At 33.5% G+C, this 26,179-nt stretch overlaps 1 protein-coding gene across 3 annotated transcripts in view; it reads right to left on the bottom strand.

The window, feature by feature from the left end:
• Window positions 1–26,179, bottom strand: part of LOC113510799 (dynein heavy chain, cytoplasmic) — a 54,393-nt gene that overhangs the window by 13,181 nt on the left and 15,033 nt on the right. The window contains exons 30-73 of one of the 3 annotated variants that reach the window (XM_052896227.1): window positions 25,667–25,813; window positions 25,376–25,548; window positions 24,717–24,884; window positions 24,311–24,476; window positions 23,855–24,040; window positions 23,564–23,746; window positions 22,957–23,079; window positions 22,455–22,614; window positions 21,831–21,964; window positions 21,243–21,366; window positions 20,772–21,012; window positions 20,362–20,476; window positions 19,890–20,085; window positions 18,960–19,048; window positions 18,279–18,326; window positions 17,250–17,359; window positions 16,725–16,850; window positions 16,031–16,208; window positions 15,362–15,471; window positions 15,079–15,196; window positions 14,806–14,963; window positions 14,305–14,431; window positions 14,129–14,218; window positions 13,683–13,842; window positions 12,783–12,970; window positions 12,385–12,511; window positions 11,625–11,773; window positions 10,999–11,192; window positions 10,554–10,699; window positions 9,990–10,105; window positions 9,452–9,643; window positions 8,726–8,887; window positions 8,251–8,360; window positions 8,010–8,163; window positions 7,570–7,778; window positions 7,244–7,403; window positions 6,654–6,755; window positions 6,460–6,559; window positions 5,110–5,305; window positions 2,482–2,599; window positions 2,049–2,264; window positions 1,156–1,311; window positions 538–711; window positions 23–187 (exon numbers count right to left, since the gene is read on the bottom strand). In XM_052896227.1, coding sequence (XP_052752187.1) covers window positions 23–187; window positions 538–711; window positions 1,156–1,311; window positions 2,049–2,264; window positions 2,482–2,599; window positions 5,110–5,305; window positions 6,460–6,559; window positions 6,654–6,755; window positions 7,244–7,403; window positions 7,570–7,778; window positions 8,010–8,163; window positions 8,251–8,360; window positions 8,726–8,887; window positions 9,452–9,643; window positions 9,990–10,105; window positions 10,554–10,699; window positions 10,999–11,192; window positions 11,625–11,773; window positions 12,385–12,511; window positions 12,783–12,970; window positions 13,683–13,842; window positions 14,129–14,218; window positions 14,305–14,431; window positions 14,806–14,963; window positions 15,079–15,196; window positions 15,362–15,471; window positions 16,031–16,208; window positions 16,725–16,850; window positions 17,250–17,359; window positions 18,279–18,326; window positions 18,960–19,048; window positions 19,890–20,085; window positions 20,362–20,476; window positions 20,772–21,012; window positions 21,243–21,366; window positions 21,831–21,964; window positions 22,455–22,614; window positions 22,957–23,079; window positions 23,564–23,746; window positions 23,855–24,040; window positions 24,311–24,476; window positions 24,717–24,884; window positions 25,376–25,548; window positions 25,667–25,813 — 6,564 coding nt within the window. Of the gene's footprint in view, window positions 1–22; window positions 188–537; window positions 712–1,155; window positions 1,312–2,048; window positions 2,265–2,481; window positions 2,600–3,591; window positions 3,791–5,109; window positions 5,306–6,459; window positions 6,560–6,653; window positions 6,756–7,243; window positions 7,404–7,569; window positions 7,779–8,009; window positions 8,164–8,250; window positions 8,361–8,725; window positions 8,888–9,451; window positions 9,644–9,989; window positions 10,106–10,553; window positions 10,700–10,998; window positions 11,193–11,624; window positions 11,774–12,384; window positions 12,512–12,782; window positions 12,971–13,682; window positions 13,843–14,128; window positions 14,219–14,304; window positions 14,432–14,805; window positions 14,964–15,078; window positions 15,197–15,361; window positions 15,472–16,030; window positions 16,209–16,724; window positions 16,851–17,249; window positions 17,360–18,278; window positions 18,327–18,959; window positions 19,049–19,889; window positions 20,086–20,361; window positions 20,477–20,771; window positions 21,013–21,242; window positions 21,367–21,830; window positions 21,965–22,454; window positions 22,615–22,956; window positions 23,080–23,563; window positions 23,747–23,854; window positions 24,041–24,310; window positions 24,477–24,716; window positions 24,885–25,375; window positions 25,549–25,666; window positions 25,814–26,179 lie in introns of all 3 variants that reach the window. The other 2 variants (XM_052896226.1, XM_052896228.1) reach the window with 2 other exon arrangements.

The raw sequence follows: 26,179 nt of genomic DNA, 5'->3' as shown, positions 1-26,179 counted from the left end.
AAAATAATATAAATGAAATTACCTGTACAAGTAACGGGTTGCCGAATCGTAGGGCAGATTCTAGATTCTTCCTGAATGAGTCATCAAGGAATGATGTTTTGGTGATCTTGCGTTCTTTGAATTCGCGCATTATGAACTCTGTTGCTTGGCCGGACGGGTCAATGATGAGCGGGTACCGATTGAAGCGCTGGAAATGATTTATTATTTAAGTATATCAATTTTTAATGTCGTGTCATAAAATAAATTAATTGTATTAGGATTATATAAATATAAAATATAATAAATATTTCCTATAATTCCCTAAGCTATCCGAACTGGCAAATAGGAGACCGTAATGGCTCCCAATTCGCAAGCACGTAATAATTATATGAATACATATACCCTATTGTAGTGAAATATAATATTTGTTTAATCGATACTTATATAGCTGGAATACTATTTGGTAAAAAGTTTCAATTATTTATTGATATACATATGTTGTTCCCAGTATTATATGTAGGTACATATAATATTAAGTTGGGAGTGCATATAGCATACCTTGAGCATGATAGCGTTCTCTACGCAGAGCTCGTCGGTGGGCAGCGCGTTGGCTTGCCAGCGGAGCCGCTCGTCTGGGTTGCTGAGATATTCGGTGCGCGCAATGTCCGCGCGATACTTTATGTTGGCGGCCGCCAGGTGCGCCGTCCACGTCGAGAATAGGTTTTGACGATACTGTTACACGAACAAATAAACATCCTTATTTTACAGTTTATATACTGTAAGCTATAGCTTTTAAGATATTTTCCAAAGTTTATAGAATTTTTCAAAATGGGTTTTTATATTACAATGTCCATTATGCACTTTTTACAAAGTGTAGCGTTCATAGTTAAAAATACATATATAGTCTCTACAGAATTAAAAATTATTCATTAATTAATTTATTGACGCTTAAATATCATAAATAGACAAGAAGATGTACTTAAATTGGTTGATTATTTTTAATTTTTTTTTTTATATTACGCGATATAATCGCAAAATCTGAACCGATCATGATAACTTTTAAAAAGAGTTTACTTTGGTTCTGATAGTTATTTGAAAAAGATTAAAGACGGTTTTTATGGAAAATCTGACAATTAATTCAGATAATTTATATTACGTCATCATTCGTGTACTCACATGCTGATCGAAGTATCCTCCATAAGCAATAAATGCAGCTGAGAGTAGAACATCGCCAACGATTGTGCTCATTTGCGAGCGGAAGGTCTCCGAACTTGATTCCCACCGCTCGCGTTCGATTACCAAGCTCTTCAGTAATGCTATTGACCTATCCACCTATACGTTACACACATTCATTAGATTTTGATATAAGAACATATACATTACAAGCGACATTTATCTTCAGCTTCTATTTTTTTGTTATAATTCTAGATTTTTTTATACAACTGAGAATGGTAAATAAGCTGATGGCTCACCTGACGGAAAGTGGTAACCGTCGCCTATAGACATGAGCAGTACCATGGACATAACAGAGTATACTGTTTCGCCCATGATACCCCCCATGCGTTGCCATTCCTGAGGACTTAGGTGTTATTCCTCTGTACCCAGTAAATTCACGCCATATCCCACCCTTCAAACCGAAACACAGCCATGCAAACACAATTACTTGACGGTTGAAACACGAATGGGACAGAGGTACCCAAGCAATCGACTTTTGTACAGTCTCCTTTCCTCTAGATAAATATAGGCTTTATCAATGCGTTTTATTAATAAACCATAATAATATTCTGTACTTTTTAGCGCTAATAAAAAGTAATCATCATCATTTAAGATTTTCATAATAAAATTTATTGCTAAACATTAGTTTATAAGGAAGGTTCTACACATTAACATCTACCATTAATCCATGTTCAGACTTTTTATTTAGTTCTTGTATTGACTACCTACAATACCTATATTTTGGTATATTAAAAGGTAGTAGTACTTTTACAGGCAAGATACAATGTTAACACTTAGTGTAAATTATAAACGACATATTGCTGTATTTAATAAATTTGGATTGTTTGACATACCTTAGCCTGCACATTCTCCAGATCAGTCTTGATAGCCTGAGCCTGGCTGATAAGTTGGGCGTACTCCTCCTTGTAAGAAGCGATCGATTTCTCCAGTTGCGCGATTAGTTCTCGCACCTCATCGCCAGCTTTCACGTTGCTTTGCGCCTGATCTTCGAGAGCTTTCAGCTCATTGCGTAGTGGTTCGACGCGTTTCAACATATCCGCGTATTCAATCTAAAAAAGAAATATATTTTTATTTATCAATAATTAATACGAATTAAACAATTAGCATGGTGCCCAAATTAGGAAGACGTGTGTCGTGACAAATAGACATTTGAGCGTCGAATTGGTCTGACCAAGAATTAACCTCAGAATATTCTATATGCAATAGCAACATACCTATTATTACGACACAGAGGTCAAACAAAATGTACGAAGTTAATACACTTACCTGAGCAATTGCCCATTTGACCATAGGTCCACAAGCCATACTGGCCCTGTTCACCTTCTCAAAGTTATAGTCCGGGTTGCTTAGATAGCGCGTCCTCATTTTCTCGCGTACATCGTCACTGACAAATAGACAAGTGATTAAAATAAAGTCACATTTCAAGAGACCTAATTTGCAACGTGCTTTTCGTGCAATGCCATTTAACCATGAATGTATAACCCTATCCCATGGGGACCATAGACTAATTTTCCATGCAAGTAATTCCCTGTTATTCCAAAGTTAACCGTTAAATTGAGAGAATAGAAAGGACGTCACTTACCAACACACAGCAAACAAATCAAAAGATAAACGTTCCAATTTCTCTCGCTGCGTGGTAGAAAGACACATTAGATAGCAAACAAAAAAAAAAAAAAGTGAAATAAAAAACAAAAAAGCTAACTGTTTGTTCACTGTCGATAGTGACTTCAACTGCTTCGTAGACGAACATTATTTATTGGCAAATACATTCATGCACCTTCCGGGAATACAATGTATATTGCAATACATCGCGATTTCAAAGTATTATATGTGTTGTAGTGATTTTTCTTTTTGTTATTATTACAAATCACTAACAAAAAATTTTGATTATAACGATGCTTTTAAATTTGACGTCCAAATATTATACGTATTGATATATGTGAAATAACAATGTATTATCACTCCAATATTGTATTCACCGAAACATGAAACCATTGTAAAGTATTGATAGTTCGTCGTTCATTTTATTATCGACTTCATAAACATTATACCAAAACGAATAATTCGTGTAAAATTTGATTAGTCCAGCGATAATGTAAGTAAATGTGTCTGAATAATTCGTAACATGACAACATAGTGTAGCTGAATATATCGCAGGATATTGAAGTTAGTTAACCGTCACCACGAACATGCCACTTCCAACAAACGTGTGCAAAAAAAAAGTTGTTATACAATGTGCAAAAAGCATGCTTTAAGCACTAAACACTGCCCAAACTTAAGATAAAGGACTTGACCACAATATTTAAAAATAACCAAACACCGCTATAATTTTAAAGTTGGGGGCGGAAGGTGGGGTCAAGCTGCAGAGGTGCTCACGTTATGTCCTCAGTGGAGAAGTTGGAGACGATGCTGTTGATGAAGTTCTCTCGCATGATGACCGCGCGGATCGCCTTCCAGTCGGTCGCGTTCTCGCCGAGTAGCAGGCAGATGGACTCGAGTGCGACCTTCACTATCGCCGGTGGGTTGCCCATAGATCGTACTTCCACTAAGTGCTGCTTCTTTATAGATTTCACCGCTGTATATTTAAATGACAGTTCGTCGCCGCCGGTGCGTCCAGGCGTCGAGTCCGTCACCAGCACGAAGCGAGAGCGAGAGAGTACAAAAAAAGAGAGAAACAAAAAAGGCGTTTAGCTAATTGTGACCATGCGGCTAGCATTATTGTACGATTAACATTGAATTAGATCACTGTTGAATGTATGGTCCCGTAATAAGTATCGCTTGGCTTCGCTCCGTTCGTCTGTCTGTATATCAAATTGTAGACAATACTGCATATGCTTTAAAGTTTAGAAATAAATATATAGGATGAAACGCACATATAACGATGTAATGAAGTGAAAGATACATTCCAATAACAATTTGACAAAAAAGACTAACGCAGCAAAGCCGACGCCACTTAAATACACGGTTCCATTTTTATTTAAGACAAATGTTCAAATGAATTTTTAAAAACAATATTATAATGTTAAGACTTGAGGGTTGTTAATCTGTTTCTGTTCACGACGATGCTTAGTAATGTTAGTCACGAATACTACTTCACTATTAGGGTGCCTTACACAGATGCCATTTTACAATACATACAGTGATCACAGCGTTATGTCACAATTTATAATATTAATAACAACAGTCACATAATGCAAGCGAGCTTATTTACAAATTAAATTATTAAATGTAACAATACAAAGATTCCATTAATGTTATCCGTTCATTATAATTAGCGCTTTTATGAATAGCCGAAAATGTGACTATTTATAAATAATATTAAACGTACAACCAAGAGCAAAACAGTAGAAATATTTAGTTAAAAGTGTAACTACTATGCAATACAATAAATTTATTCAATCAAAATTCTATGCATGAGAATGTTTTTGTGTACAATGTAAAATGTTTTTGCCAATAAATATATACACTACACTTATGTTTATTTTGCTATCTAAAATGTTTTCATACAAAAATCAAAATACATTTTTAATTCGTGTACAGCAGTTAACATAGGGATAGCAAGTCGTTATGAATACTAACTTTTAATACTACATAATTTCGCATACTCAATTTCCTTTCCTTTTGAAAAACAATATAAAAGTATCCAAAATTTGATTACGATTACATAACTAACCCTCTATACATATGGCAAACGAATCGATTTGTAGTTACTTTTACATTAGCACATGCATAAAATAGAACAAGATATAATGCATCGTAATGTCTTGTTCTATCTCATACATGTGGTAGCGTAACCGTATCTATATTATACAAATTTGTCTGCCACTTGTTTAAAATGCGAGGGTAGGTTACAAACGACGCACCATCGTCAATAAGCAATGAACGTGAACTAACGTGATGTTTTCTGTCTCGAAGTTAACAATAGTTGATATGAAGTTGTCCTTCATGACTACAGATCGGATGCCCTTCCATGTGTCGCCCTTCTCTCCCAGCAGCGTGCAGATGGACTCGAGCGCCATTTTCACGACCGACGGCGGATTCGCCATTGATCGCACTTCCACCAACTGCTGCTTCTTGATCGACCGCACCGCTGTGTGGCGTCTTCGTGTTTAATACTATGTGTACTTGTAGTCAGAACTAAGTATTTCTAATGATATCTCATTAACCCATATAAGACATTTTTTAATGGCAAATTTAACAAAAAAATTTAATAACCTTTTAGAAAATGAATGCAAAACACTTTTTTTTTTATAATGTTTTTATATAAATCCACTAGATTAGAGTATCTGTCTGTCTGCAGTCAGTTTAGTCAGTGATAGCTTTATATTCAGTAATAGAATTCATAAAGCTTCTAGTAGGGACTGGTCTGGGGTCAAGAATACTGTGATTGATTGTAGCTTGATAGCTTTTTCTTTTTCATTATAAATACGAATTTTGTGAAAATCATTATATCCATTCATAATTCTTTTGTTGTAAATTTATATTTGAAATAAGCAACAGCTGTATCTTGCCCGTTTTTCTTAGCTGAAATTGCATTCGGAACTGGGCGGTAGTTTATAAAAAAAATTACTATTCAAAAATGTTTATTATTAAATTTAATTGAATAAAAATTATTTATTATTATTAATAATAACATGGCTATGCTACAGGGATATAACGAGGATTGGACAAATTCTTATATTAATAAGATATAGCACTTTCTCTTTTTTTTTTAAATATTACGTATTTATTAAATCCAAATACGATTTACAATGCATGCATGCAAACAACTTATTTATTTATTAATTATAGCATGCATTGGATGAAGTATATAGTTATAATTTCAAAATTCGTTCAACTACGAAAATTTCGTGGGTATTACTTGATGTTCTGACTACAACTACATATTATAAAACTAATAAACGCTATTTAACAAACATTTCATAAGTTTTTACATTATTATTCTCTAGGCATCTTTGTGGTGTGATTATTTTATCTAATGTTAGGATGTCTACTTATAGGTGTATTTCTATATTACATGACTAGGCAAACATACTAAACTACTAGTATAAGCAAATCGTCTGTGTGAAACTTAAATTTACATGTATGGTTAGAACTATTTACTATTTTCTACTGTCTGCTTCATATGAAAAAAAAAAATGTAAACGACTTCAAGTAAACCAGTACTGATTATGATGTAGGACATGGTTCAACCAAAGTCGATGATTAGTTTCAAACAAGACAATTTTAAATAAAAAACCAAACCGTTTTGCGCTTCAATGACTGCTGGCTCCACTTGTGCGAGGTCAGCCATCACATCTCTGCGTTTTGCTTCTATCTCTTTCGTTTGTTTCTCTAGAGCGACCTGGATAAAAATGTAAAGTGAAATAACATAATCTCAGACATAACATTATCTCTGATATGGTTTCATATAAGTTCCTGATGAGATGAAGTCACACCTGAATTTCCTGACTTTCAACTTTCTTCTTCTCAGCTTCTTGCTGATCTTTCACCATCTGGCGCAGTTTGGCATTGGCAGCTTCATTCTTAGCTTGTAGTTCCTAAAAAAGAACTTTAAATTTTAAGAAAAAGTAATTATTAAATTATTATTACATCAGTATCATCATATATGGCGTTAATAGTCCACTGTTGATGTAAGCCACCCCTATAAAGGTATTTTGCCAGTAGTTGCTACAATTGGCAGTCAGTTGGCAACCGCAGTTAGGCTTTGGTGATGTTTTAAGAGAAATGCTGCTGGCCATTCCTCAACCATTAAGTTCTCTTAGTTGCCTCTTATGATATCCACGGGAAAGGGGTGGCATATTCTAGGTCGTGACTAAATAACATATTGTCACATAAAGGAAAATAATTTAATTTTATGGTTTATTTTTATATTCTTAAAAATACAATTTACTTAGATAAAGAATTTCTCATCTAAATAAATTGCAATAATAATTCCATTTACGAAAATCTTCTAGTTACAAAGTTATAAATATTAATACGATGAAAATGAGTAAAATTATTAAAATGTGAATGAAAAATATTTTACCTGAGATTTTACAGCAAGACTCTTTTGCATTTCCTCCACCTGTTCCACGGTTTCGGCGATTTTTCCCAGACCGACATTCAAGTGTAGCTGCTGTTCCTCTAAATCGGCGCGTTTCTCCGCATATAGTTTAACCATTTGCTGGATGAAGTCGAGATAGTGCCTATAAAATAAAATTAATTTATAAGTCCGTAAGAACGGACGACGACTTTGTTCCGAACAATGAGACAAGTGACAATCACCTAACCTACTAAATTCTAAAAGTTCTACCTCTGAAAAGGTTTAAATAGAACTCCAAATTAAAAAAAAGGTCTTTAAATCCTTAGTACCTGGGTGTGATGGCCATAGTGCGGTTGGCTCGCTTGGCTAGACGCGCGTTGGCGCTGTGCAGCGTCTGATGCACGTACACGCAAGCGTTCACGACGGCGTCGCGTTGTCCAGGCCGCGCGCCCACTTCGCCGCAAGCCGCCGGGAAATCATCGGGCGGCGTGTAGTCCGAAGAATCCAGGTCCATGCGTCGAGTAAACTCTTTGCCCACCTGATATGAAACATTGTTAATGCATACAAATATTAGAGCTCACACGATGTCGTTGCATCAGCGAACACAAGAGAACAACAATAAAGTTTGCCAAGTTATGGGTATTTACATAGAGGGCTCTTGTCAGAAGAACCGCCATCACAGTATTGCGTGTGACAGAACATAGAATCTAAATTGCTAGTAGGCGGTTAAAATTTTTTAATGGTTAATAAAGTTAAATATAAAACAAACCTGGAAGAGGGCGCCATCGCTCCAATCTCCGAACCAGTTGAGAACGCAACGATTGAAAAGCGCGGGCGAAGTAGCTGCGCGGTCTTTCAAGCCCTCCGATGATGGATTCATAGTAAACACTACGTGCAAATTACGCATTACTTGACCAGTGAACCTGAAGAAATACAATTTTTTTAAGATATATTATTATTCATGAAATAAATATTATTACAGAAAATTTTAAATTGTTATTTTATTTTACCATTTATATAATTCGTCGTTGGAATCCAACATCAAACCCTCTCTTTGAGCACCTTCCTTGCACTGTGTCATTAAAGCGGCAAACTCGTCGCCCTCGAATAATCCAGGTACCTGACAAATAATAGAATATTTTATGAGTATTTTATTAATATATGAAATAAAAAATTCTGCAAAGTGGCGAAAATAATAAAACTTGGATGTGTTTAGGTTAATTCGTATCTGTGGACTTCTATTTTGGCAGAAAGAAAGCTTCTTGTAATTAGTTACTTCCTAAATGTATATCAAGTGCAGAAGTAAAGCTGAAAAGTATAAGGTAATGAAATCACTATATACTCAAGATTATCATGATACAACGATCAGCACCAAGTTCATTCGCCTAAACCAATCATTCCACGTGTATCCATTTAACATGAAGTGGAGCATATGCGTGGTTGTTTTATTGTAAAAAAACAGTATAAAATGTTAGTATTTATTACCTCGCCGTTAGCTAGCAGTGTGTTCATGCGTTCGAGGAAGCCGCTGTCCAGTACGTTGGACTCGTCAAGTATGAAGGCGAGCTTTTCGTCGCGGCAACCGGCGCGCCGCAGTACCGATCGCAGGTCCTCGTCGAAGTCCGCACCCGTATACTTGTTATGTACCTTTGTATGGATATGTTCGTTAATATCTTTGGTTTCGGAAACTAAGTTTATATTGGATATCAGTTTTTACTTTTAAAAATAATTATGTAATTTGAATTGTCTATCAACATCATTGTGTCTTATGACGCCAATCCTGACATCATGTCTTTGTAAAGAAGTAGTAATAACTATGTTTATACAGGCATATTAATATGTAGAATAATATTTTTAATCAATTTGAATATTTTAAATATGATTGCCGTTATGATACCAATTTACATGTTACAAAGGTGTTCGAATATATCTAAGAATTTCCATTGTTAAATTTTGCAAAACCCATCACTTCTAAAGTGTATGTGAAGTCAAGACTACTAACATTTAGTTACATATTAGTAAAAAATATATCTTTAGGGCGACAATAAATTGAAAGTACAAATACATTTTTATACAAAAACAATTTAGATGAAATCCAAAAATGAAATAAAAAATCCACATAAATTGGATAATTTCAGGCAATTTTTAGGGGTGTTTCCTCTATACCTTATATATCATATATAGGGACTAGTAACTAAAAGAATGTAATACCTTAATTTGGAATATGCTCAACCCGTTCATCCATGCGACGAATCGACTGAGGGTCGTCTTGCCCGCGCCGGAGACACCGATAAGTAGTAAATGTCCTTGCGGCTGTCTGAAGATACGGTCAATACGGAGTACATGGTCTAGCACCTCGTCGAATAACACCAGTGGAACGTCCAGCTCTTCTTCATAGAACACCTACATAAGGTAAATAATATAAATTTTATTTCAGATATATTTCATATTACAATTATTATTAGAACCTTTACTAACATTACAAATGTGAAAGTGACTTTGCTTGTTACCTCATAGCATCTTAAGGACTTAACCAATCACTATGAAACTTGGTATATATGTATTATATAAGAATGAAAAGGATATAGGCTACTTTTTATTGTGGTTAATAAACATATTGTTTAGTCCAAGTACGCGGACTAAATCGCGGGTAAAATATAGTAATATAAAATAGATTTCTATTTATGACTGAAAGACACTATTTTTTTTTATTATTAAGTAGAATAAAAACAAAATTATTCATTATTACCTTAAGTCTAGCTTTGACGTATTCGCGGAGTTGATCTCTTTGTACTGGGACGTAATCCTTGCTCAGCCAGTTGCTGTATAGAATCGGACGGGCTAACGCCTGCTCTCTATTGATTCCTACAAAAATAATAGTTTAAATGTTTATTAACGAAGAATAAAGTTTTAGAGCTGTTAAATATATAATTAATTCATTTAAATATATAACAGAAAAAGGCATAACAGGATTATTCAATAAAGCCACAATGTTAATTAAAACAGTTGTACTTTGTCTCAATATATTTATTAATATATTTTTATTATTTAGAAACGCAAATCAAAGCCGATATAACAAAGTTCATCAAAAGTCACAACACAAACAGTGAATTATATTAAATGAAGCAAGTCTCCTGGGAGTAAAGTGGTAACCATTGCCAACAGACATAAACAACGTCATGGATATCACAAATATATTTGTTGCCCATATCAACCGTTATGTATTGCCGCTCCGAGAACTAAGGTGCTATCTTGTTTGATTCAATTTGGAGCAAATGGTAATTAAATGGAAAACAAATTATTTAGATTTTACCTGGGAAGAATCGCATGGCCACGTTGTCGATGTTCTCATCAGTCCACTGTCTTTCTGAGTCCTCGACTAATCTGTCTTGGAAGAGACGCAGAGCTTCATGCGCCCACAGTCGCACTAGGCCCTCAACAGACAAGTTGTCGAGTGGCCTACAATTGTAATTATAAATTAGACCATAACACTTAAAAAGACATAAAATTAAAAACGCATACATACATTTTAATTATTAGTATTCTGTTTTTGTTTTAAAATAAAAAATAGGTACAAAATTTAAAAAAAATCCATTTTTAAAAGAGGTCTCTTGAATGTTTGACTTTTTATGAATTAAGGATATGTGCTTTGTTCTTCTAGTAGTTATTGTATTATTATATTCTCTATTTTTACATATTACATTCTTTTGTCATTATTGAGAGTTTGCAGTAATACATTGCGGATTATAAACACATACCTGATAGCCTCGCAGATGCCGCGCACCCATCGTGTCATCTCTCTGGGAGAATACACATAATGTGGCTGCATGTCTTGTGTAAACCGTTCCTGCGACGCGAGGTATAGCTTGACCATCGCTTGCGTCAGCGGCTCCGCGTATCCTCGCAGCGCGGGTTGCATGCGAAGCATCGCCCGTGTGAAAGTGCCGTAAATCTAAAATTATTTATGCAGTTATTGTAAAAGACATCGGTAACTGGCAAGCTTGCAGGAATAGATTGATAATGTAGATGTGGTGATAAGACCCATCCATCATAGAGATCATGACGGTACAACGAAGAAGAATGTAAAGAAAAATAGGGCTGTTTGAATTTATTGTTTCAGCCTATTCCAATGGACATACATATGTCAATTTATTGATCAACCAATTTAAATTATATAAAATTATAAAAAACGGCAGTGATTTTGTATAACAAGTTGTATTGAAGAAATCTTTCATACTTCTTTATAATTACTTGAATGTATTTATAAATATATTACCTGTACGTTTCTTTGGCGATGTCAAAAAGGAGATTTGAATTTGATAGTTTTTGATATTTGTTTCTTCAGAGTGAATCTTGTGCGAGTATAGGGTAAATGAGGGTCTACCTGTTCGAGTGAGGTCTCCCCAGGGTAGTCGACATAGATGACGGGCACGTGTCGCAGCAGACGGTGTGAGAGCGGCTTACGGCCCGGGTCCGTAGGCGGATTGCAGGCGCCCACAAACTGAATACGCTCCAGGTGAACCCACGAATGGTCTGTGGATGTTACAGTGGTCACTTCCTCATAGTATGTTGAAGTTAATAATAAGATTTGGCACAAGATCGATAGGATTCAGGTAGAAAATCACACGCTTTCAAGTAAAAAGAGATCAGACCTACTAATCGCCTCTGTCTCGTGGTTCATAGACAGTTACAAAGGGCATTCAAAAGCAAGAAAAGAATCATCCAAATGTTTAAATAGCGTATGATTGGCATTAATATAGTCACAATTATGTATACCTAATAATAATATAGCATTACACATCCGTTCAAACTCTGTCAAAACGTTTATTATATTTAGATAGGAAAAACCTTAAAATAATGATAAAAATAATAACGGGCACTGCCCCTTAAACAAATATAAACCCTAATGTTAATAAATCGTCGGAACAGTGAAATCCCCCCATGATAATTGTGAAGATACCAGGAAGTTAATGCGCTTTTGTGCAGAGCACAGCCAGCTGTGCTCTTCACAAAAGCGCATAAACTTCGTACATAAAGCGTATGATATATGAGTATGGCAAATTATTATTAATATGTTTAACCATATTTGAAGTTAAAATTCCAATAAATAAATGTTACTCTTAGAATTTTAGAATTGCACTCACCACTCGCTCTATAGAAGCCTTTATGTTCAAGCAGTTGTCGTAGGAAGGATATGACGCGTTGCGTGCCGTACTGATCCATGTCTGGTAAGTTGATCTCGTCACAGAATAGCACTAACCATTTGCCAAGCTACAAATAAATATTATTATAATAAATAATTATTTGCCAATACCATTAGTTAGCCACCAGCTATGATTTCAGAATCTTTAATATTTTAAGCATTCATGGGCTGTGATTTTTGTATATACTCAGGAAGGCTAAGTGTGATTTCCACTGTAGTTATATATAAAAATAATCAATAAAACTATAGTCATTCTATCCGTATAAACTTAGAAATAGGTAAACATTATTTACTACTTGTAATTTCTTGAAATGTTATTTTTTTAACTTTTCTTCGTACCTGTACAGGTGCGAGCACTACTCCATTAGGTGTTTTCCTATACTCGCAGTAATGATCGAAGGTCTTGAGAAGCAACTCTGGAGTGGTGGCAGATGAGAAATTGAGACCGACCACTTCCATATCGGGCAGCGCGCGGAGAGCCGAGAATAGAGTCATAGTTTTGCCAGATCCGGGTGGGCCGCATAGCACTATACAATGAAATGTATGTATTTAAGTTTTGGTACATTAAATATTTTTTACTTAATTACTACTTACATTTATATTATTGATATTAACACAGTGAGTTTCTTATATAATGTATTATTTATCTACATATAATATTTTTTATGTAATTACTTATTACAAACTACCTAGTTAAGTTTATAGTTTGTTATAATTTGTTAGTAATTTTTCCATGAGAGAAGAATAAGATCCAAGGGGGAAGTACTAACACATTGTCTTAGTGGATGCTTTAAATCATAACCAGAAATTGTACAAAATTGAAATTGTAAAATTAATTTCTCATTCCATTTTAGGTTTTGGCAACACTTTCTATGTGCATTCTTTGCATAAGATACAAAAATATTTTCATAATCCAACCAATATATAACTCCGGCAATATCAGTTTCATGAATATTAGATGAATCAGTAGATTTATTTGCAAGCAGGTTGGATTGCCCTTACATTGGTCACTGTTGAGGTATCTCAAATGGGATTATTCAGCGGCGACCAAATTTGTATATTATTTCTTTTTTTTTATTTATTCATTTTATTGTAAGATGTACTAACATCAGGCTACATATATGATACTAATAAATTAGGACATTGTAGCCTGTAATAATAAAAAATATTATCATTATTATTTCATTATTTGTCTATATTTTATCTATCCTCTGCATAACAGATACAGTTCATAGATACCGAGCGGCTTGTGCTCCGCGAGCCAGGTGTAGAGCAGCGCCTCGTGGCGGACGGTGTCGAGCGTGGGCACTACCACGTCCGGCGCCGCCACCTTGTGTGTTTCCACCTCTATCTGCGGCACCTTCGCCGACCACGCCACCCACTCGCCCGTTATCGACACCTGATGTGAACCAATAGTTAATTAGTTTATTCAGTGGTTTCCGCACTTAGTTTCGATTGGGATATTATATGTGTGAGTGTGATTAGTCCAATCAATTTAGTAAGTTTTAAAACGTTAAACGTTAGGTGGATTGTTGCAGAGCTAAGGGAATTTTCGTTGACACCGAGAATATATGAACAGTTATTTTCCATTTATGGTATGTGAAAAAATGTGATCAGTAATGTTGTTCTTTAATATAGATTATAGAAAGAGCTAAAGTATATAATTTAAAGTAAATCAACGATACCTCGAAGTCGATGATGTGCTGGTTGGGTCCACAGTTAGGTAAGGGCATGGTGCTGGCCGATCTTATGAAGTCACCCAATTCGTTACGATCCTAAAACAAAACATTTGAATATCAGTAAAGTTGCAATAAATTTGTTAATTGCTAATATAAAAAAAATAAACGATTCGAAATTTAACCTTGAGTTTAGCATCACCGGCAAATGACCACAGCAGGGAGTACACAAGCCATTTAGGAACATATGCCTCCAGTTGCTCATTGGTGATGGGAAAGTCCGGGTGTTGACGATTGTAAGCGAGAATGTTTCTGAAATACATATAAAGCTTGAATTAAAACTATTAAAGAATTTAATATTTAATGATTTTCAGAGGAACTGTGTGTAAAAAGAGGCATAATTTGAGCTATATAGGCTAGCTCGATAGGTAGTATACATTTGTGTGGCTCCTTGTACAGATTAGTACGCATATCTTACAACGATATAACAACGGCAAGAAGTATAGTGATTCACCTTACGTTTTCTTTCGTAAAGTAGTAGCATTGCGTGAGGTAATGTGTCTCAGAATGAAGATGAAATATTATGAATATTTAAATTATCCGTTTGACTGCCTCGTTGCCCCTATTAGTACTATGACAGGTGGATCGCTTAAGCGATTACATTCAGTAATAATTTAGAATGTTACCTGACACCGCGATTAAGCATTGAGTGTAGAGACGAGAGCGCACGGTGTCGCGTGAAGTCCATGATATGGTCGAGCGTGGCAGCATGCTCCAGACATTTCACTACCAGGCCGTCGCCGAAGAACAACGGCTGCAGTATTATGGCTACATCGCGTTGAGTCTATATAACAAAAATATTGATTATATGTTTGTGATTTTCAACATCTATATCAAATTTTAGCAGGATTTTACTAATAGATGTCTTACTGACTTTCAACAAATATTTTATACCGTACCTGTAATGCCGGCGAAAGAATGCTTTCTGTTGCATTTTGATCGCCACCTGCAGTCGGGGCGGCCATTACGATGCTAAACGAATCTTCTTCTCCATCTTCCAGAGGGATGTTTTTCAATCTAAAATACGGTAGTAGAACGCAAAAAATTATACATTAGTAAACTATTATATTATCAACTATTAATAGGACTATATATGTCTTTAATATATTTTAAGTAGTGTAATATTGAGAAGTATGAAGATGAAAAAGTAATTGTAGATTTAATTTGAATTTTATCGTGTACCTCATTAAATAGTTTTCGAAGATCATTTCGGTTGTTAGCACGTCTTGTGAGAACCACACCATACCGCAACGCGAGACTGTTGCAAGTGTAGCATATTTCAGATCTTGCACCTGAAATTAAAAATAAATATTTATGGTGTTGTACAGATACTTTAGTGTTTTGTGTCGAACACTAATACTACTAATATGTGTAGCGACTACCTAGTCGCCGTTGTTACACATAAAACCGATATATTAATTTTTAAAATATATATTTATTTATTGAAATTCTTACTTACACTGACATTGCCAGTAAATCAAAAGCTCATAGTTTAAATCAGTGTGTCTAGGATAAGGAAATTTTATTCAAAAGTTTCTAATATAATTCGGATGACCACTAAGAAAGAATTTTATGAAACTTATCCTCTAAACCATTGTTTCTCAACCATTTACGTCGTAACACACGAAAAAGCCAAAACTTTACGTGCAAAGTTTTGCGATCCTCTTAGTATAAAATTATAACAATATTTTAACGACCAAAAAAAAAATCTTTCGAGCTCAAATGATTTTTCAACAGACTGCGATCCCTTTAATAACAAATGCGACCCCCCCCGGTTGAGAAACGATATTTTAAACTATGAAGAATATTTTTGAATATAAAGTTAGTAATAGTCTGTGAAATGTCATTTACCTCAAACATGACCCTAACGTTGGGTGGCAGCGAGAGTCGCTCGCCATTGGGGAGCGTGAGTAGCTTGTTGTCATCGAGCACTGAGTTCAAGTTCTCCACCCACTCCGGGTCCACATCGCCATCGAAGATGATCCATTGACGCTTGTTAATTTCACCGCGAACGTTGTCGATTATTTTCCTATTATAATAATACAATGTGAGTCATGGTTGTAATACGTATGACAGAGACGTAAAATTGGTAATTAAATGCATTATTTTAAATTGGTAGGTGTACAAATAAAATCTATTCATTTTTCACAATCATGAAAAGTAGTCTCAGATCTAATTTGAATAAGTCCAGACAAATAAAGTCGAAAATTCAGAAAATAGTACAATTATTTTTTAGGATGACTTGTAAACAATCTCCTTTTATTTAATGCTGTAATTTTAAATATACTATATACATAATGTAACAAGTAGATGTAAGACGTAACAATGTTATGAATATTGTAGGGAATTTTTAAAATTTTCACAAAACTTTGTTCATGACAGTGGCAAAACCATTGTAAATGGGCGTCACTGAAGTAACGTTTTACTTTGTATTAAAAAAAATAACTAGTAAAGTGGAAATTGTTGCCTACAGCCTTGAGCATATTACACATATTACCTACAAGGACAGTGAAATAACCTATTCTGATTTTAGTATTCTACTAACCTGAGTATATGTGTGAATAGACCGTCAGTCCATTCGCGAGTGTTGGGGTCGAGCACACCGTATAATGTCTCCTTTGACATAGCTTTCGGGTCAATCACATGTGCCACGCCTTCTACCCCTTCAAACCTGTTAATTATTTAAATATTCCATAATATTGTTGTTTTTTATTTAAATAGTAAAAGTTGTTTTGTTTTCATCCTGAAGATTTAGTGTTAAAATCTTTGTGAATGTATATTGGCTATCAATTTCATTTATACAAACAGCACGCATTTACAATTAATGTAGTTTTTATTATATAGAGATTATAATATTGATATATCTATAAATCTATAGTTATTAATATATTAGTAGTTAACTGTCCACTGCTGGTCATAAGCCTATTAACGTTAGTAACAGACAATTTAATACTTTATATTACTTTTATGATTATGTACATTTCAAAACATTTGAGGTTACTTGCAGTTCCATTATTTTTTTATAAAATTCATGCGACTTCATAGTTTTTTTTTCAATACAAGACCTTACCTTTCCAAAGCTTTAAGCAGTACACGCCAGGCAGTAGATTTGCCACTTCCAGACGGGCCTACCATCATCAGGCCATGGTTCAATTTGCATATCTGGTACAACTGGAGTACCTACACGTGAATTTTATGCATTAGTATAGTGTAGTATTTTTAATTTTATATATATATTTTTTGTGAGTTTATTATTGTCGTAACATAATTTGTAAAAGTACAATAACTTTTGGAGAATCTCAGTTTATTTATCAAGTTGACATGCCAAAATTATTCAATGGGACAGAAAGAGCATTTATATAATAATTTTTAATAAAAAAAAAAACAAGGAAAATAATATATTATAGAATTCAATTTATTAAAAAGTCGAAAACAATAAAAAGGCGATTGCAATAGTGCATAATAAGTAGCAAAATTGCAAAATAATTAATATAAATACCATTAATTAGCATGTTTACTGTATACAGTTTATTCCGCGAGATATTATGAGAATCCAATACATTGATGATGATAGATGGTCATATCAGAACTATTTGTAGTTACTGTTAATAAAATCTTAAAAAATTAAAAAAAGGATATATTACTTTAAATAATAGTATAAAATTACAAATACCCTTCCCGAAGTATCATTGAATCGAAAATAATATATATGCATAAAAAATATAAGAAATTTTTATGTAACATTGGAAAGACACAGAAGTGACAAGAATAAACACGAAGGCAGGTGACATTGAACATGTGATTTAGTGGAAAATGAACATAATGTGGTTGATACGGCACCAAGTCTAATATAGATACAGTTAATTAAAACAGTAAAGGACTCTTGAGATAATTTTTAAAGAGTCGTCGATAAATTATTAGGTAACTGATATGTGAAATGACTTCGTCTTCAACGTCGTAGCAAAGTTACGTACGATGACACGTTACGACATTATAATATGGTAATAAAGAGAATTCATTCCACACGGCAGGATGTCTAGTTGTGAAATAGCACAGAACACAGAGCGGTGAGGCCACAGAGGCGGCGACCTGCACTCACCTTGTCGATCCAGGTGCTGTATTGGGCGCGAGACGCAGCGCCCAGCCTCTACGTGCCGTTAGCGGGTTAGCATGAAACGTATGCATTCACGTACTACCATATGGTATCGGTTCTTTGTATTGGGATTGTGATTTATAAGTAACAACATATTCAATTTTAAGTATTAAATTATTAATAAGTTTTTAGTTACATCTATTAATTCGATGTAATTTAGTCGTGTATTACTTTAACAATGACATGGCTTATATAAACATGTAAACCACAACCCCCATACTATATTATAATGAATAAGCGTATATGTTAAACAGTTATGATATTATGTCATATTACATGATATTAATATGAAATTGTTATTGCTCCTTTTCCTCGTTGCGTATAATAATATGTTAATTTTATTTTGTATATTTAATTTTAAATAATATACCGTCACCTTTTGTTAATAATGGATTAATAGTTTTATGATCATAATGAAAATCTCTAAAACAATGTGCATTAAACTTTAGTATCGGAAAACTGTGCATAATTATGGGAACATCATCAATGAAGGTGATTAGTTGTATTTTTTGATACTTGGTATATTTCTATGATAATGGTCTTAGTTTGAATGATTACACTTCGAATAAAACAAAAGTAATAAACTAACATTTATGTACTAATGTATAGGTAATGTATGCGACATACCTTCTCCATCCAAGTGGAGCCTTGTTCATCGCCTTCTCCACACACGAGGAATTCTTCAGCGCAAACAGCGCGGATTTCATTTTTAAGACCTGAAATATAAAGTACAATATTACTGCTAGCTTATGTTGCATAACATTGTCTCAGTTGTTTCATTTTATTTTTCATTTCCTATTTAAGAGCTGCATTCTTGAATGAATGAATAAAAAATAGTTTAGTTTTATTTGAGTTATAAGGCTGTATTACGTAATTTCAAATGCAACTACTGCGGAAATAAACTTATTCATTTCATTATATTAAGTAATGGGTGGTTTTGAATTTCAAAAAGGTTTATTTTTGGGAAAGTCCATGAGTAATTTTGTATATTTGAGTTTTAAATAAGCTGCTTATATGCTAGATAAAGCTTTATCCAGCATATATCTTACTAATATAATAAAAATGTAACTATATGATATCTGATTATGGGTGATATTTATAAAAATGTAATAAGAATGATAGAATAAGAACTCTTTATTGATCCTTTCAAAGAATTATACAGGTTATAAAGATTAACAATATGTGCACAAAAAAAAAGAAATACAAAACTTAATTACATAAAAGCAAGATAAAGAGGCAACAATGGGCGGTCTTATTGCTAAATAACGATAATGTAATGTAAACGCTAAAATAAGAATTTTTAGCAATTTTCTCTGTTTATACGATTGTTCCGGCATAATGTAAAAACTATTACACCAATAAAATAATTGGATAAATAAAGAATCGGATTCAGTTTTTACAGTTCTATTCCTAAATATCTAGCTTAAAACCTAGAGCATGTTTTATCGTAAGAAATCATTTAGAAGCAGTCTATTTAATCGGTTTTCCTACTTCCAAAATTCACGCGTACAAAGTAGCGGACAAAAAGTTAGTATCTAATATGATGTATGAACATACCCGTCATCTCAGCTCGTGTATATCCGACATTGGGGAACACGTCGTTGAGCAACGAGAACAGTAGCGGTATATCTTCGGCGACCAGTTTGGGCACCATTGTCTCGCACACCGATTGTATCAGGATATCTTGTTCAGGCAGGGACTCGGCTATAGATGCTTCGTCTGGCACTTCGTTGCCACGTTCAATAAGATTTTCCTACAAATATAAATATATATAATTCATCATAAAATAAAAAAGTTAAACATCTAATCAACCTATTTCAGCTATTTAGATATCAATTTTTGTCTTTTCAATGAAAACCTTAATTTAAAAGATTTAATTTTATTTAATTTTAAAATGCCTTTAATTGTTACAAACGCACAATGGTGGCGACATTAGAGCGGTAGATACCATAATGATATTGTCTATATCATAATAATTAGTAATGTTTCAATAAAATTGTTCCAAGTCTAATATTAAAATAATTATTACCTTAATTTTTTGTATGCGGTCTCGTTTCACGTTACCCGCGGAGACAAGCACAGATTTAAGTGCACGCAAACCAAAGTCGTAATGAGACTGGTTTGATAGTTGTTCGTCGCAAAGTCTATAATAAAAAAATATATTAAATTTTTTTAACAAAAACAGACGTTTTGTTAAAACAGAGAAATAATATTATGCGTAAAATACGAAAGTTGCAAATTAATGGATATAAAATTTATTTGTATGGCATTAAAATTAAAATATATAAACAAAAATTATAATTCTGGAAAATTAATACGCGTAGTGATTATAATAAAAACAAGTCTCCACGCCAGGTCCTTTATGGGGATTGCAGAAAAAAGATTTGGCTATTTTATTTTGCTTCATCCATACAACTATATTAAAATACTCATACTCACTTGAAGAATGGCACGATTTTACAGGCCAATTTCTCTGCAGTCCTAAATCCTTGACTGAAGAGCATCACTTCAGCAATGAGTTGTCTATCTGGGGTAGTCATGGCTAAACTTCTGAACAGCTTCTTTAAGTTATCTGGTAAGTTGGAGCGGCCCGCATAACCAGGGTTCATTGTTATGAAGATTGCCATATCTTGACTCACTCGGACTTGTTTACCAACCAACTCTACTGTGATGGATTTGCCTTAAATCAAAGTTTTTAATATTAGAATTTACAAATTACGAAAAATTATAGAATATATTAGTTAAATAAAAAGAACAGAAAGATTGAGTTTAACTTGAAAAATGTTTTTTTTTATTTTATGAAATAAGAGAGGCAACAAAAGCAACTATATTTGTTATTATTTTAACAATTTCCTTTGTTGTTGTCTTTATTAGTAATTAAGGGGATTTAATATATAAATATTTTTTTACCCGTGTTGTCGCCTTCCTGGTGGCTCTTGAGAGCCTCTTGAATAGTCTGCACTTGTTGTGATACTGCCGACAACATTCTTTCATCAAGACGATTGAACTCATCAAAACAACCCCATGCACCCACCTAATGAAAGTTAATCCATATATAATAAAATTACAGCCAGTAATGTGAAGATAAAAAAAAATCAAATGAAAGAGGTAAATTGGACCAATCACTTAAAAAACAGATAGAATTTTAGAAATTTATGTATGCATGGACACATCCTCTTATTAATAAAAACATCAAATATCTCAAACTTATTTTAGACATTGAAGTGTTTTGTCTTTTTCTATCATGGTAAATTGTCAATTTGCATGACAGTGACAAAAAACTAAAATATTTAAAATAGGTTTGTAGAAGGTCTTAATTTTTATGAATAAGAGGGCTAGTGTGTATCTAGAATTAGCGTAGATATCATCTTAAACGTGATATTATTCAATATGTGTACTTAGTGAATTTATTAAAAAGTAAATTTATGAAATGTATCTCTTTGTATAAAGTGGTTTGTATTCACAAACCTAACCTGAAAAATAACAATATATACAAACCTGACAAAGACCAACAAAGATACGGCCCATGGCCTGGAAGTCGAATGTTTCGTCACAATTGAACACCAACACGAAACGACCGAGCTGATTGCCTAGAGCTTTCACCGATTCCGTTTTACCGGTACCGGCAGGACCTATGATAGAAATAATAATGTCACATAAATTATTTAATATTGTTTATTTTTAAGATGACGGTTAGTGGAATTTGGAAATCCTTAGGTTTTATTTTTTCAAGTTATGACCTTGACTAACAGAAATAAATTATGAAATAATCTCATTCTACATTAAATTGGAGGATACAATAACGATAGAATACTTTGTATAAATTATTTATAAGACTTTTATAGAATGATATATTTGTCAAATTGTATTCTTTTAATAATAAGTTTAAGACCATAAGTCGAATATACAACAAAAAATAATTAATCCAGTATATTGGAATACAGCTATCTTCACAAATATAATTTATCAGTTTCTCTACTCTAGGCTTTTCCATATAACATTCGTAAAATATGGCATTTATTTTACTATCATGATAAACATTGCTAAATATATGGTTATCACTCAAGAATTGATTCCGATGAATACATTAATTAAAAAATTAAATTAAATGTAATTACATACCAAATGGAGATCCTCCGAGTCTAGCTTCTAGAGCCTGCGTCATAGTGAGATAGCAGCGGTCCGTGAGGGGTGTCTGTACGAGCCGGTCTTGCACGCCCAAGTATTCGAAGCCGTATAGGAATTTGGCGTTCGCCATGTGGATAGTCAGCTGTTGCAGTACCTGTTTATGATTACAAATATTTTAATAATATTTATTTATTTAAACTTTAATGCACAGTAAAATTCTATGTACATTTGGCGAACTTAACATTGGACGGTGTTCTCTACCAGTCAACCATTAATAATATTAACCGATAATTAATTTACGTTACATAACACTATAAACAATGACTTCCACAATAAACTAATAGTTAAATAACAATAAATTTACTAATAATTTTCAAATTAGGTTTTATGTGCTAAAGTAAAAGTACATAAATTTCATAAGAAATCAAAATATGTACTGTGTAAACATTAATAATAATACATATTTTAATTTTATGAGAATGGTAATGTGACTCACTTCACTGTTCCTAGGGTCGAAGTAAAAGCGCATCTCGCAGAGCCATTCGAAGGAGCGAGGACTATTCACATCGGACGCGATCAGGCGACGTGTCACTGTGCGCTTGTGCACAAACTCGTTTATCTACGTTGGACGAACATTTAAACAGGCAATTTCATTATAATGTGACTTCAACATTCACATAGACTATAATGATAGAATTTGATAGTACAATATTTGCTTTATTCTTAGTGCAATCAACAACACGATAGCAAGTATAAAATTGTTAAGGATCAATGTGGAAGAAAAATTAGAGAAACATTTCATATGTGAAATGTTCACTAGATCAAAATAGTTGCTATGTTAGTAAGTTATCTAGCATATTTGCTGTATTACGGATATTATTACACTTAATTTCTTTTATTGGCAGCAATGATAATTTTTTCTCATGTCAACTTGACTGTACTACATATCTATTGCCATTCATTGCGTTTTCAATACAGGATTATTTTTCTTATATATTATTTTATAAATATCAAAATATATACAAAGATACTACATAATCGTCTGCATTGATTAATTTTACACTTAAAAGAATTAACAATAGAAATAAAACTATAATACAAACCAAGTGTTCAAGCTTCCTTCTTCTTAGCGGCGGTTGTTCTTGCAGTACGGAATCGGCTAAGATGTTCAACATGTTCTCGACATGAGCGAGTACCCGTTTTAAACCGTCCCCGCCGCCACTAGCAAGCGCGGCTTCTACATCTTCTGACCACAATATTTGGGCAGCCAAAACCACAATTTGGGCCTAATTAAAAAAAAAAGTAAATGTAGTTCTATGAATTAATTACTAATCAACTATTAAGCTATGCAAATATATTTTAATGAGTATTTAGTATAGATTATTTAAACTTACTTGATATTTGTCACACCAATCTATAAACTTTTGCGGGTCTACATTTCCATCTTTGAACTGCTTGACGTCGGCGACAGCGTCTTTAAGTCGGCACGCGAGTGTCATGCGCATTTCACGTTCCACCATAGACAACCATGAGTTGATTTTGGGATTCTCTATGGTCGAAACAGGGGACAAGAAGTATACCTAAAAGAAAGTATAAACATGACCATTAGGCATAAATATAGTATAACGATATTAGATATATTTATGTTGTCAGAATACTTGGACAGGTATCATACTAGGCGCGTAATATTATACTTGGAGAATAGAAAATTCTTAGAAATATATGAATATAAAATAGCTGCCTTGAACCCGCTTAGATGTACTTATACCAAATCGATTAGATATCAGGTTTTTTACCATTTCTATTATTTAAACATATGAGCAATATTAGAAACATTAATTTTCACACACCTCTTCGCCTTCACGAGAAGCAATGCCGTTAATGATTGTGTTATCTTCGTTCAGTATAATAGCAGCGACGCCTGCAAACATTTTCTTGAAGTGTTTCTGAAGGCGAGCAATATTTTTGCTGTTACCAATAATTTCCAGCAGATCCTCATCTCCGACGAAGTAGAATCTGTTGAATTGTAAATAGTTAAATTTTTAATGATTTTTCTAATAAACACCTGATAGTTACAAGTTTAAACTGGAAACTTAATTATAATTAAGACATACAGATTATGTATATATAGTAAAATTATAAATCTATGGTATATTTTATAGAAAACAAATTATCAGTGATATAAACAATGAATTGTAAAGATTATGCATTTATTGTTAATACAATAATGAAACTAGAAAATTGTATTATTTATACCTGGGAAAACTGCTCCTTTCCCGTTCAAGGTATTCACCGAGCGCCTTCTGTATTTTGCCAAGTAAGTCAGCCAGTCGTTCCAGGGACCGCTGTACGCCCGGGATATTCAGTACGTCCATAACCATCGGAGATTTACTAACTTTCTTCATTAGTCCCAGGAATTCAGAGCTAAGAAAATGAGATACATTTATTTAATAATTAGATGCAACCTGTAGGTTGAATGGTGGTGATGGTGGGTGTGGGCGGTACTTTTTATATTCAATTAGGATAAAAAAATATCCACATTTGAGTATTGTCATTAAAATCTGTTTGAGCAATAATTATCCCGACAAACTTTGAAAGCAAAAGGAATGATTATTGAAATAACTACAACTTGCACTAAAACCAGATAAAAAAGAACTGTAAATCACAAAAGGCACAATAATTAAATATTTAGTTGCAAATAAAAAAGGAGAATTTAATTATATATAGAGCATTTAAGGATACAGTTATAACAATATTCTATTCTAATGTATGCTATAGTTGTTGAATATAATGACGTTATCGTTTTCTGTTTTTACCTAATGGTTAGCTGGTAGAGAATGTCATATGGCATTAAGCTCGCCACTTGTACAAAGTTTTATTGTGCAATAAAAAATAAATAAATAAATAAATATTACCTGATGCTTTGGAAGCGGCTTGTCTCAACAGGTAAGAGAGTTTTGATGTCAGCCGATCCACTGAAGATACCTTCTAGATAGACCCATCGTCGTTGAACGTCAATCCATACATCAAACAATGCATTGATGCGATTCAATTTTTCTTCCCATGTCAGTGCCTCCTCTTCAAACACCTATAGAGAAGACATTGATAAATATTGTTAGAAATTTTAATTTCCCATTAATTTTTTAGATGAACGTACAGTCCAGTTGTGAAGTATAATAATTATAAAATCCATAAATATACAATACCTTATAATATGGCGAGAGTTTCATAGCAGCCACGCTGTTGATGTGCTCTTTGACTTTGTTGAAAAGATCATCCCAGCCACGGATAATCTTGCACTTGTTCTGGTAGTTGATAAGGTCCAACTCGTAGCTTTGCCACGATTCGCGCACCTACAATTATTGTTCAAGTAGAGCTTTGAATATCATTGCAATAAAAATACTAAACTAGTTTTAATAGCTTAACTATCTTTGTTAACTATTTCGTTGCAACCCTTCTTATATATTAATCCTTAGACAAAAATTTTACTTGTTAAAATTTGTATTATGCTCTTCTCTAATATAATTAACTAAATTAACCATATAACTTTGTTATTAAAAACAGCAACAGAATTTTTTCATGACCAATACAGATGGAATAATATACTTCTTTGATTAAAAAAAAAGCTAGACATGAATTGAATTGATTAAGATATAATGTGTCATACACATAAAAGAAATTAAATTTAAGTAAAGAAATTGTTCCTTTTGAAAGTGGTA

Source organism: Galleria mellonella, unplaced genomic scaffold (assembly GCF_026898425.1).
Source record: "Galleria mellonella isolate WM207_F2 unplaced genomic scaffold, CSIRO_AGI_GalMel_v1 utg32, whole genome shotgun sequence".
Lineage (NCBI taxonomy): Eukaryota > Metazoa > Arthropoda > Insecta > Lepidoptera > Pyralidae > Galleria > Galleria mellonella.
This window is presented reverse-complemented; position numbering and strand designations above follow the sequence as displayed.